Below are 13,654 nucleotides of genomic sequence, written 5' to 3' on the forward strand. Positions count from 1 at the left end.
TCTCTCTCTCTCTCTCTCTCTCCCATGTGTTGGTCTGCACTTTGTTTCTACTCTTATAGGTGAAAGTATCATCGTCTCCCATGCTCCTCACACAGCCAATCTCAAGCCACAGTGTGTGAAACACCCCTCTTTCTGATTGGAGCACATGGAATACTTCTCACTGAATTGTATAACACAGTGGCTCTTCTGCTGAATATAGGGGGTAGGGGTGACAGTTTGTACTTTCATCTGGCTCAGTCCAGTGCCAGGCAGGAAGAGATCACAGGTCAATGTTATTATTATTTATACAGATATCAACAGTTATCACTGTGCATTATACACAGTGACTAGACAACGAGTACACCAGAGCACGCATGGACACCCCTGCAGACAAATACAAATCAATCCGAGTGTACACTGGCGGCTCTTCAGTCATACACGTACTCTGTGTGTGCTGCTATACCAGCACAGACCCCTTTACACCCAGTCTCAGGCTATTGGAAGTCTGTCTGATCCGAGTGAATGGGGACGACATTGGGTTTCATTTAGGGTCTGGGCGAGAGGGCTGTGTTTCAATGCAGTGAAGGGAGTGATCCTAACAGAACGGAGGTCCATTAGTACATCATTAAAGAGCAGTGGGGTTTGGATCTGCCAGGGTCAGATCATTAAAATAGGCATTTCAAAACAGATAAATAGTTACAGTGTTTCTGTAAATCTGTAAAGACATGGTGAGCTTGAGAAAGCTGATACAACATCGTACCACATGTTTCATAAACGCATCTGAATTTCAGGTCCAAGGACACAAGAGTTCTTGCTGACTGGTTGTTTGAAGTTTTGGTGTTGAAAAAGAGTCGCTGTGTCTAAAACACGTGACCACAATGGGTTAGTAAGAAACTTTCTGAACAGTTTTTTTCAGCTATAAAGTATTACCAATACGAAGCGCTGAAATGACTGTGTAAAACACTGTATGAAAACCTCTAACTTTATTGGACAATAACATTACCATCGAGACCCCAATTCTGTATTAAGGGATGCACCCTTGGCAGGGCCAGATTAACCCATCACTGGGCCCTAAGCAAGTACCCCTGAACAAACAGCCACACACACACACCTCTATATACATCATAGCCTTTACAGCTAGCCCTCCACCCTCTGACTGCGTGGACCCATGTGCAGCTGCACCTGCTATTGCTCTGCCACTGGACCCTGTGACCCCAATATCTGCAAAGTGCGGTTACAGCGCTAGCCAGGCAAGGGCCTATGCAAGTTCACATTACAATTACCATCAGTGTCCAGCAGGGGGCAGTAAAAACACACCGACAGTACAGTGCTGTACCTGTTATGCTGCACTGCAACAGTCTCCTACCGTCGAGATCCTCGGGGACCGATAACACCTGTTAAATGTTATCACTAGCACTGTTTTCAGCGACCGGGCAACTGAGACAGTTTGAATTCCGAGTTTAAGATTTAAATCAGCAATAACCCGGATAGATTAAGGGCTCAACGAGAACGTTTCATGTGTTGAGACTATAGTAGCATCCTTTTCACTGCTGCGCGGTTAGTTATTGTGTAATTCACCTCTTTTGTTGGGTACACGTTTTCTCTGTGGACCGCTCGGCGCCATTGCCGGTGCTAGCGCCAGTGAATGCTTCGTTGGCGTGTTGGGGTTGGGCTGCACTGTTTCGTCGATGACGGTATGTTTCATACGTGCTGCCTTTCTGATCATATACTGTGTAATTCCAGCAAAACCTCGTGTGCATCTTTAATATACGCCTGCCAGAATGCCTCTATCTCCAGTACTGTGAAAACTGTATTTGTGCATGTTTGACACTGAATGTTACCAGATCTTCAACCAAAATCTAATATTAGCTAAAAGGGACCCTGAGTGAACAAATAACACGACATTTTGATATTTATTAAACAATGTTATGCAACACCCAATGCCCCCGTGTGAAAAAGTAAATCGCTCCCTTAGACTCAATAACTGGTGATGCCACCTTTAGCAGCAATAACTGTAATCAAACGCTTCCTGTAGTTATTGATCAGTCTCTCACAGCGCCAGGGAGGAATCCTGGCCCACTCCTTCATGCAGAACTGCTTCAACTCAGTGACATTTATGGGTTTTCAAGCATAAACTGCATGTTTCAGGTAACGGGGCCCATGTTGGCCAAAAAGTTCCACTTTTGACTCATCTGTCCAGAGAACTTTGTTCCAGAACTCTTGAGGATCATCCAGGTGCTTTTTGGCAAACTTGAGACGAGCATTCATGTTCTTCTTAGTGGGCAGTGGTTTCCGCCTTGCTGCTCTGCCATGAATCCCATTTTTGCCCAGTGTCTTTCTGATGGCGGAGTCATGAACACTGACCTTAGCCGAGACGAGAGAGGCCTGCAGATCCCTGGATGTTGTTCTAAGGTTCTTTGTGACGTCCTGGATAATTTTACGCCTTGCTCTTGGAGAGATTTTGGTAGGATGGCCACTCCTGGGATAATTCATCACAGTCCAAAACTTTCTCCATTTGGACAATATGGCTCTGACTGTGGTTTGGTGGAGCCCCAGAGCCTTAGAAATGGTTTTGTAACACTTTCCACACTGATAGGCCTCAAGAACTCCCCCCCCCCCCAGGGGTCTTCAGGAATTCCTTTTGATTTGTGGCACGATGTTCCTCTAGAACCTGTGTGCTGACAACTTCACTCTGATGATAAGGGCCAAAGTTAATCAGATTTATATTGGGCAGGGTTGTCCCAAATCAGTCCTGATTGTTAACCAAAGTATTCAAACAGCTGACCCTAATTATCCCTTTAATTGGGTTGAGTTAACTGGGGGGGAGAGAATAACTTTTTCACACCTGAGGATTGCATGTTTGAGTACCTTGCACACCAAACTTTAGTGTCTTTTTTTCTCTCAGACTCCCTCTATATACTACTACAGCCCACAAAAAGATCTGACCAAATTCAATGTGAAAAATGTGCAAAAATGCAGAAAATCAGACAGGGGGCGAATACTTTTTCACAGCACTGCATCTCTCCTTGCTGTTTCCGTCTGTGTGATTCATATCTCATTGTAGCATCGCTGAGGTTTTCGTGGCGTTGTGTTTTGTTTTTATCCCCTAATCACTGAAATGATTTGTTTTACTTTCCACCCTAATTTCGTGTGATGTTTCCTTCCGCAGGGAGGCACTGTATTTAATGATTTTTTTTCTTCTTCTCCTGTTTTTCCATTGACTGTTTCCCCCTCCTCCTGTGGGGGGGTTGCGCTTTGGAAAGAGACTCCCCCCCCTCTCTCCCTCCGTCCCTCCCTCACACACACACGCAGAGAGACAGACAGCTGCTTCTGACTGGAGAAAAAAATAAATAAAAAGAAAGATAGCTGGGGGAGATCCTGGAAACACAGATCGTATGAAAGGGAAACTTTAATTTTTTTAGGTGAAAATAAAAGTCAGACATACTTCGGACGGGAGGTGAACGAAGGGGCCGAGCCGCGTCTGGCGCGCCGAGGGGAGTACATGCACACACCGTTTGTTTTCCTTGAAGAATACCCATTCCAAGCAGAGCCCTGGCCACATAAACGGAACTTACAAGGGGAGCCGGGGCTTGCACATCGCTGTCTCCTGCTAGGCTTGGTATTGGTCCGCCGCTGACCATGGGGGAAACTAAGATAATATATCACATTGATGACCAAGAAACGCCGTATCTGGTCAAACTGCCCATCCCGGCGGACCGGGTCACTTTGGCAGACTTTAAAAATGTCCTGAATAAACCGAACTACAAGTTTTTCTTCAAATCTATGGACGATGACTTTGGGTAAGCCTGCTCGTTTTTCTTAGCCCGTACTCTACAGTCTAGTGTATTTAGTTGGTACGGCTGTAAAGCGCCTACGCTGAGCATCGGCTCGGTTCACGTTCATGAAGTGGGTCGACTTCAATGACCCTTTCTGTCGGAGGCGTTCTAGTTGCGTGTCGTCCCTTTCTGCAGTGTTAAGGTTACACACATATGTCGGGAGACGGGCAACTGATTTTTTCCTAAAGCAAGCCCTCCATCTTGGAAATGGAGAAGCCCTATAAGGATATGCTAGTCGTGTGCTGACAGGCAGCAAGAGTTTACTTAAATAGCCTTTCCGTGTTGGAGGTGTCTGGGAAGAGGAGTCTGGGGCGGCGCAGGCTATCTCGGGGTCGTGGGTTTGTTGGGGGTACAGTTTTGGATAGTGTTTCCAAGGTCACCAGGGTTGCTGATGTTTTGAAAAGGATGAGATTGGGAGGGGGGTCAATTCATTAAGTGGACACCATATGCTTAGTATAAGCCCCCCCCCGGTGATAATGTAGAATTGGAAAAACCGATTGTCATGAAAATAAAAGAAGCTACGCATCGTGTTTGCTTTCCCGATCCTGCATGTTATTATCAGGCCGATTCGTATGATATGGCGACTCGCTCAACCCAATCTTCTGTTCTACAGTAAACCTCGTCTCCGCCGCAGACTGCAACTCTCTCTGAATTGAAAATGGCGGATAGTGGACTCTTTTGTTGTGGAAAAAAAATCAGTCTTTTGTTTCAGTTGTCTCTCTCTCTCTCTCTCTCTCTCTCTCTCTCTCTCTCTCTCTCTCTCTCTCTCTCTCTCCTTGGCAAAATCACAGGGAATGAGCTTTGTTTTCTCTGTGAGCTTCTGAGCTCGGCATGAGAAGCGGTGAATGTGGTGTTGGGAATGTGGTGTTGGGAATGCGATCGGTGAATGTGGTGTTGGGAATGTGGTGTTGGGAATGCGATCGGTGAATGTGGTGTTGGGAATGTGGTGTTGGGAATGCGATCGGTGAATGTGGTGTTGGGAATGCGATCGGTGAATGTGGTGTTGGGAATGTGGTGTTGGGAATGCGATCGGTGAATGTGGTGTTGGGAATGTGGTGTTGGGAATGCGATCGGTGAATGTGGTGTTGGGAATGTGGTGTTGGGAATGCGATCGGTGAATGTGGTGTTGGGAATGCGATCGGTGAATGTGGTGTTGGGAATGCGAGCGGTGAATGTGGTGTTGGGAATGTGGTGTTGGGAATGCGATCGGTGAATGTGGTGTTGGGAATGCGATCGGTGAATGTGGTGTTGGGAATGCGATAAGCTGTGTCAGTCACTAACTGCCTCAGCAGTTTCAGGGCCTGTAAATCGCTTCATGGCGCGGCAGTCAGTACTGTGTATACGTGTTGTGTTGCAGTTTTGTTTTATGTCCATGGTGAAGAATCAGAAAGTTGCGTTGTGCGCTCAGACTGTGACACACACGTGGCTGTAAACAACATCGTCCACACTCGGTTACAATCATAAAGAAATCCACCAGTTACTGAGAACAACATTGTTTCTTAATGTAAAAATACCATACAGTATGAGGTCAAGTGAGCGCTTTCCATTGCGACACACTTTCAAAAGTTAGTCTGGGCAGAGAAACACAAGAAGCCCATTTTTCATGTATGTATTTATTTATTTGTGAATTGTTTTAGAATTTGTCATGCCTACATCACCAGGAGATAAACACTTTAACCAGGAATAGTTGCTTTAAAGACTGCAATGAACGATTTGTTTTGTTAGTAGTACAGTTCTTTGTGGTGTTGGGTCACTTTTTTATTTTTGTGTTTAAACCCTGCATGCACCTCAAGTTTAGCTTTTACACACAGGTATGGAATCAGCCCCTGTGTTATTGCAGGTAACGCTGCGTATTTGTTTAAATGAGTGACACCGAGATGCTACCAGTTAGGTACCAAGCTCTCGTTTTCAGATCAAACCTGAAAAGTAATGAAGCTGGTGTATTCAAACTCCAACCTTTGTCTGTGGCAAGTGGAAGTGAGCATGAATGAACTGAACCCCAGTACTACAGGAGCCCTGTTACTGGAACTGTGCGATACAATCTGGAAAACGCCATGCCTCTTTCTGTGACACTTGCCTCGTCCTGCAAATTCCTCGGATTGCAGTGGCATTCCTGGATTCCTGGAAGTCTGCAGAGGAGGTTTCTCAGCCCTCGGGCACCGGAGTTGTTGTTGCTTGCTTTTTCTGTGTGACAAATCCTGTGGGGGGGGGGGGGGGGGGGGGGGGGGGGGGGGGGTGGGGTGAGTATAGGATATAAGTGCCATATGTAGACCAAACCCAGTGGAATGGTTGTGCTTGATATGGCTTCTTTGTCCTCTCTGTATAAAGGCTGCACTGCAGGCCAATGTTTCCTAAAGTCTTCCCAAGCCTCCAGCTGACAAGCTGTTGGGACAGAGGAGCAGCCCCCAGCCCCCTGCCTCCTCCCCGTGGCAGTGTGTGTTTCTAGAGCTTCCAGCAGCATCTTGCTTTTTTAGAGCACATATTGTTGTCATTTCATTTAAAAACAGTTCTGATTCTTTATACTTCTGAAATATTAGCTGAAATAGTGTGTATCAGGGATGGGAATACAAACTCCCATTGCATAGCGGTTTGATCTATTCCTGGTTTTACTGTGAGTTTTAATAACACACCTGAGCTTGTTACCTCTCTACACACTGTGGCTAATCAAGCTGCTAGTAAAATCTGGAATGGGTGAAGCTGCTTTTCAATAGGAGTCTTATTCCCAGCCCTGCATTGCTGTTGCTTGATGTTACTTGAAAGGCAATCATGGATGTAGATTTCGCTCAGGACCCAGGGGTTTGGATAAATGCTAACACTGCTGCATTACTGTAGCCCCCGTAACACTTCACTGACAAGCTTGTCTGTCCACTGGTTTGGAAAGTGCTGTGTAAAGGGTGGATTTCCCTCTCAGGGGGTATAATTAATGGTTAATTCCTGAGGTTAAGAGGGTTATTTGTCATGATGCCTGCTTAATCCAGACCAGCCGGCAGACACCTCCCCCGTGTTGCCACAGTGAAGCTCGTCGTTCAGTCCTGAGTCTGTCAGTATGTCTGGAATGAAGTCCTGTGCAGAGTTGTGTTAAACGGGTGGATTCTGTCTACTTCAGGGGACTCTGCAGCCCAGCATTGCTCTGCCTCTGTCTCAGTCTCGCTCTCCTCAGGGTTCTCCAGACAGCCCTGCTGTACAATAAGCAGGCAGGCCAAGGTCACACATACTGTAGGAAGTCATATATTATGTTTTTTCCCTCCAAACAGGAAACCGTTTCATTTGCTTTTTCGGCTTGTGTTGCCAGTTCATCCCTCCCCGCCCCCCCAGTCTGCCAAACAGCCACAGGCTGACCTCCTTCTCTGCAGTGTCGTCCCATGCTTGTGTCTGGCAGTGGCGGCTCGCTGTGAGTTCACAGGACTGTCCCACAGCAGATCTGGGATGATGACCCCGGCAGGGGCTGTGTGATTCCCAAGGGCTTAAGAGTTTAGTGTTAATCTAGCACTGGATTCCTCTGCTACAGCCAGATCATGCAGTTCTCAGCTCTTAACCCTCTCTCAGATTACAAAGCATGGTGCTTATGAGGAAACTGAAACCTATTCAAATAAACACACTTCCATAATTCCTGCTCCGTACAGCATGCAGTGCCTTTCAGTGCAAAACCCTGATTTGATTGTAATGAACTGGGTTCTGTGCACTGGGGAGTTTGGGTAGTTGACTGCCTAGTGTGCCTTGTAGCTCTTTATATGCCTGTGTTTTTCCCCTCCTGTAAATGTCTTTTTACACAGCACTGCATGCATTAAATGCAAGGTGTAAAAGTGCTTCCAGCGGGCTCGCAGTCTGTAGCATGCACCTTTTCTCTGCCTGACTGCATCACAGGTTCAGCAACTGTGCTTTAGTGGTCATCAGTTTTAAAGATTTGAGTGATGGGGTTCATCCTAGCAGGAGAGATCTGGATGAGAAGAGCTAGTCCCAGTCCCCTGGGCTGCATAACGCCTGAAACAAATCGCACTGGCCTTCCTTTCGGACAGATCGCCTGCCAGAGGTCTAATTTTAGGCATCTTGGCTGAGTCAGCCCATGGTCTGGGATCGAAATCACAATCTTCCCAGTCCTTAAGCACCTCAAGCTTTGAATGCTAACAAGCCACAAGTACCTCGGAGCCTGAGACAGAATTGCTGAAGATGATGTTCTGATTGTGAAGGTGTCTGACTCCTGGCTTATCTCGCTGCCTGAACAAATAGTTTTTCAGGGGCGTTTTCAGGAAGGTTCCAAGAACATCAGATAAGAAAGATGACCTTCGTCCTTCCAGTCTGGGTCTGCTTCCTACTCTTGTTGTTTTAATGTAATAAATTGAACTTCAAGAGTTTTTTTCTGAAGTGAGAGGTGTGTGTGTGTGTGTTTCATTTTCATGCCTAGTTTGAACAGGGCCCTGGCTATTGTGTATGTGGTTCATCTCCTGGTTTCACTCGCCTGCACACCAAAGCAAAGCGTACAGAGAGAAGCGCGTGTATTAAACAGATTCTTGCTCGATTTTGGTGGATGCACAAAACCTTGATGCTGAACTTGATTGCCTTCCTGTTACAATTTTGTTTTTATCTATGTGCTGTTTTGGGTAAATGCAGTGAAATATGGAAGTAGGCTATTCATTTTGAACTTATGTCTAGACGACTCTGGAACTGACAACTTCAGAATGTGTCCTGAGGTGGGTGGGGACGAAGCCTTTGCACCAAAGCTTACAAGTCTGCCAAAGCTACAGCCTTTTTGCATTGAATCCAGTGGGTCGATACAGGTTCAAATCTCAATACACGCACTGCACACAGAGCCTGCTGTGCAGGTGCCAAGAAGTTGGCTGGCTGGCTTGCTTTTGAACCCCGACGTGCAGAATTGTGGTTATATTGTCAGACTGCACTGTGAGCCAAACAGGTTGCTCCTGCTGGCTGTGTACAAGCTCTTTTATGAGGTAAGGTGCTGCTGGAGACACATACCAGCTAGTGTTCTGCAAGAGAAAGCAGGTCTTTAGCTGTGCTTGACACGCAGCTCGGAGCTGTGAGCTGGCTGGAAAACTAGTAGAAAAAATGAGTCTGAAAAGGGCGCGAAAGCGGGTGTGCAACTATAGCCTGGGTCCCGGATTTCATGTTGTTCTCCTAAAGTTGATTTTTTTCAAGTCCCCGATCTTTCACAAGCTTAATCTGCCTGTGAGCCACGGCTCGTTAAAACACTCCAAGGTTTTGAATTGATAATCTCTGGCGATTACCGGCTGCTATCTCATTAGCGTTTAATCTGAAACAGTACTTCAATGAGGGCTCGCCACTGAAGAGAGAGAGAGAGAGAGACCAAGACAGGGGGTTGACTGGGTGATGCACAGGGTGAGAAGGGTCAGGGTCACTGTAGTGCAACAATCCGGGGAAAAGATGATGTTATAACTAGTTATACAACTAAGCAAACCGTTGCCCAAGTCATAGTAGTTCGCGTTGTCTTGCTCCCAGTGTTTCTGCAAATAAAATAAAACTCATTTGAAAACTAGTGAAATACAGCTGTGCTGAAAGGCAAAGTGGCGCAGACATAGTTTTCACCGACTGAACCGTTGCATTGCAGCTGCTGTCAATCATGCTTCTCAGTAATTAGATGCCTGCTTGTTCTACAATAATGGAAACGAGATCCCCACTGGATTACAATTTGTTGCCTTTACTGTACATGGCTGTGGCTAATTAAGATCTTGTTAAATTCTGGAATTAATTAAACTGCGGTTTACTGTGAGTCTTTCAAAGTGAATAAATAAATAAATATCTATATTTGTTTTGTATCAGTAATATAGGTGAACTGTGTAGAAAGCGGGTGTATTGAAGGGGTTGTAAGGAAGGGTGTAGAAAGCGGGTGTATTGAAGGGGTTGTAAGGAAGGGTGTAGAAAGCGGGTGTATTGAAGGGGTTGTAAGGAAGGGTGTAGAAAGCGGGTGTATTGAAGGGGTTGTAAGGAAGGGTGTAGAAAGCGGGTGTATTGAAGGGGTTGTAAGGAAGGGTGTAGAAAGCGGGTGTATTGAAGGGGTTGTAAGGAAGGGTGTAGAAAGCGGGTGTATTGAAGGGGTTGTAAGGAAGGGTGTAGAAAGCGGGTGTATTCAAGGGGTTGTAAGGAAGGGTGTAGAAAGCGGGTGTATTGAAGGGGTTGTAAGGAAGGGTGTAGAAAGCGGGTGTATTGAAGGGGTTGTAAGGAAGGGTGTAGAAAGCGGGTGTATTGAAGGGGTTGTAAGGAAGGGTGTAGAAAGCGGGTGTATTGAAGGGGTTGTAAGGAAGGGTGTAGAAAGCGGGTGTATTGAAGGGGTTGTAAGGAAGGGTGTAGAAAGCGGGTGTATTGAAGGGGTTGTAAGGAAGGGTGTAGAAAGCGGGTGTATTGAAGGGGTTGTAAGGAAGGGTGTAGAAAGCGGGTGTATTCAAGGGGTTGTAAGGAAGGGTGTAGAAAGCGGGTGTATTCAAGGGGTTGTAAGGAAGGGTGTAGAAAGCGGGTGTATTCAAGGCTTGGCTTGGCTCTTCAGTACGTGCTGAGAGATTTGGTGGTGGTGGAGCTGGGGTGCTGGGATTTCTGAAGCGATTCGGAACTGAAAGTGAGAATTGGTTTCCGGTCTGTTGTGTTTAAAGGTTGGATCTGGGATAGAATCTGCTTACAACAAACCCACTGAAAGCAGCATCCCCAGTGAATCAGTGGACCACCTGCTTTCTTTTTTCTTTTTTTGTGTTGTCCCAAGGATCTGTGAATGCCGGGGGTTTACAGTGAAGAAAGAAAAAGAAAGACCCTAGAGCTGTCAGATAAGAGCTTCTCCACGCACAGTGTTCTCTCATCGTGGGAACATGCCCTGATTTCGAGGCAGTGTCGCTTGTGTTGTAACTTTCTGCTTCTCTGATGTGACGGCTTGTCAGAGCAATTTTATTTAATGTTCCACTTTTCCTTTCCCATAGCTTTGTCTCACAGTAATGCTTCAGACTTAAACTGTGGAAGACTGGACTCTGTAGTACAACCCTTGAGTACAAAGTGTTTGCTGTAACTGAGAGTCCTTATTAGTGTGTGGAAGCCAGGCTGCAGTCTGGCTTCAACTTTGAATCCTGCGGTGTACCTAGTGTGTGTCAATGTGTGTGTATCGTGTATCGTGTGTGTGTGTATTCATTCTCGTTTGCATAATTGCTACAGCCGTTTCTAATGCATGACACATAATGAAATGTTGCCAGGGAAAGATCAAGCTTGTTATAAAAATGAACGCTCGGGTGACTTTGAAAACAGAAGAGTGAAGCACCAGGGCTTTGAAAAGCTGTCTTCAGCGGTTAGCTTTTTATACTGTCTACTTTTGTATTTTCTCACCTTTTTAATGTCCTACTGTGTGATGCTGTAGATATTTTTCTGCGCAGTTAGGAAAGGATTTGCTTTGTCAGCAATGCTAAGTGTGTGTTTAAATAAGCAGTCCTGAGCAGACCGTGCTGGCTTCAGCAGACCGCTGCAGCTCTGTGTGTAGCATACCTGCTTCAGCTGCAGCTCTGTGTGTGTGTGGCATACCTGCTTCAGCTGCAGCTCTGTGTGTGTGTGTGGCATACCTGCTTCAGCTGCAGCTCTGTGTGTGTGTGGCATACCTGCTTCAGCTGCAGCTCTGTGTGTGTTTGTGGCATACCTGCTTCAGCTGCAGCTCTGTGTGTGTTTGTGGCATACCTGCTTCAGCTGCAGCTCTGTGTGTGTGTGGCATACCTGCTTCAGCTGCAGCTCTGTGTGTGTGTGTGGCATACCTGCTTCAGCTGCAGCTCTGTGTGTTTGTGGCATACCTGCTTCAGCTGCAGCTCTGTGTGTGTTTGTGGCATACCTGCTTCAGCTGCAGCTCTGTGTGTGTGTGGCATACCTGCTTCAGCTGCAGCTCTGTGTGTGTGTGTGGCATACCTGCTTCAGCTGCAGCTCTGTTATAAGGTCTAGGTTCTAACTGATTGAGCCCAGATTTCAATGCGTAGCGACTGTGCTGGCGAAAGTGATATTGTGTTAGTAGCCCCCTCGGTAACGTTCGCAGATCTCTGCTTTGCAGGGTCTCTGTGAATGACTGTGTGGGTGGATCGATGGTGTGGCTAACACCCCACACTTCCACAATTGAGTTTGTAATTTAATCAGTCTTTCATTTTTTATAAGCAGTCAATTCAATTTAAAAATCAATACGGGCGTGCTGCTCTGTGTGAGATGCGGAGGAGAGGGTGGGTGATGGAAAGTGAATCATAGGGTTTGGGTGGGGGGGTGCCATTGAGCTGTGGAATCACACGCACAACCTGAACTCGCCAACTTTTATACCTTTCTACAGGGCCTGGAGCAGCACTAACTGGCCCTAAAGCCTTTCTCTCCGGGCTCACCCAGTGCCAGCCCCCTGATCAGTCAGCGAACGTGACAATAAGAAAACATAAACAGGGCCTCATTTGACAGAATGCTGGTAAAGAAAGAACCACATTCTGAGATTCTGTTTTCTGAATGTCCTGTGCTTTGCTGACTGCCAGAATCACTGCAATTAAAAACAGTTATAATTCAAGTTTAACAGGTGATTCCAGCCTCAGCTTCCCTGTTTGAGGGAGGGGGGGAGTTGCACCTACTGCAGGAAGCAGCTTGACCTTCACATAAAACTCATCATTACGAGGAAGTGCTCCCTGTGTACCGCGGGTTAACGAACGGCAGAGCAGGATCCTAACTGCTTTTAATGCGTGACTCGTGTTGAGGGGCTGAGTGGGACGAGGGTAACTGGATTGCGCAGTAAGGAGATTGAGGAGATCAAGACGCTGCAGTGAGACGCACATCATGGGGACACACAACAGGGCAGCTTGTTCACAAATCTAATTTATTCCTTGTCTCTGTCAGGAATCATCCTGTGTTAATAAAGTGGCCTGTGATGAGACTGGAATAGAGCTCAGATACAGAGGCCGTTAATCTGCCTTCGTTACCTAGCGCTGTGTTCCAGGTCTGGACAGCTCTCTGCCCCACCTTTAACCTTCATTAACCCACCATGGAACCTCCTTCCAGGTGTTAATCACTTCATTCTGTATTAACGACACCTCTGTCATCTGTTCCAACACTCCCTGATCAGAATTCTGTTAAATTAGCTTCTCACAGTGGCAAGAAGTCAAAGGAATTGATTTAAAAAAAAAGAATTGCAATTGAAAAACAGGAATTGACTGCGAGCCCGAGAGTGACCGTCGCTGTGTGTGTACAGTCTCTGAGAGTGACCGTCGCTGTGTGTGTACAGTCTCTGAGAGTGACCGTCGCTGTGTGTGTACAGTCTCTGAGAGTGACCGTCGCTGTGTGAGTACAGTCTCTGAGAGTGACCGTCGCTGTGTGTGTACAGTCTCTGAGAGTGACCGTCGCTGTGTGAGTACAGTCTCTGAGAGTGACCGTCGCTGTGTGAGTACAGTCTCTGAGAGTGACCGTCGCTGTGTGTGTACAGTCTCTGAGAGTGACCGTCGCTGTGTGAGTACAGTCTCTGAGAGTGACCGTCGCTGTGTGAGTACAGTCTCTGAGAGTGACCGTCGCTGTGTGAGTACAGTCTCTGAGAGTGACCGTCGCTGTGTGAGTACAGTCTCTGAGAGTGACCGTCGCTGTGTGTGTACAGTCTCTGAGAGTGACCGTCGCTGTGTGAGTACAGTCTCTGAGAGTGACCGTCGCTGTGTGTGTACAGTCTCTGAGAGTGACCGTCGCTGTGTGTGTACAGTCTCTGAGAGTGACCGTCGCTGTGTGTGTACAGTCTCTGACCACTGCAAGAAGTTCATCTTCAGTTTAACAGCTATTCAAAAGTCCTAGATCTAAAAACCTCTGTATGCTTGCTCTTCCAGCTGAGGTGTTACATGCTGACTTAT

At 46.7% G+C, this 13,654-nt stretch overlaps 1 protein-coding gene across 4 annotated transcripts in view; it reads left to right on the forward strand.

The window, feature by feature from the left end:
- The first annotated feature begins 3,256 nt into the window (after positions 1-3,256).
- The window catches only part of LOC121326761 (segment polarity protein dishevelled homolog DVL-3-like), a 42,765-nt gene continuing 32,367 nt past the window's right edge, over positions 3,257-13,654 (forward strand). For 3 of the 4 annotated variants that reach the window (XR_005951502.1, XM_041270232.1, XM_041270231.1), the window contains exon 1: positions 3,257-3,779. Coding sequence is in view for 3 of the 4 variants with exons in the window: in XM_041270232.1 (XP_041126166.1) it covers positions 3,619-3,779 (161 nt within the window). In the remaining variant the exon portion in view is untranslated. The remainder of the gene's footprint in view (positions 3,780-13,654) is intronic. The other variant, XM_041270233.1, reaches the window with a different exon arrangement.

Source organism: Polyodon spathula, chromosome 14 (genome assembly GCF_017654505.1).
Source record: "Polyodon spathula isolate WHYD16114869_AA chromosome 14, ASM1765450v1, whole genome shotgun sequence".
NCBI lineage: Eukaryota > Metazoa > Chordata > Actinopteri > Acipenseriformes > Polyodontidae > Polyodon > Polyodon spathula.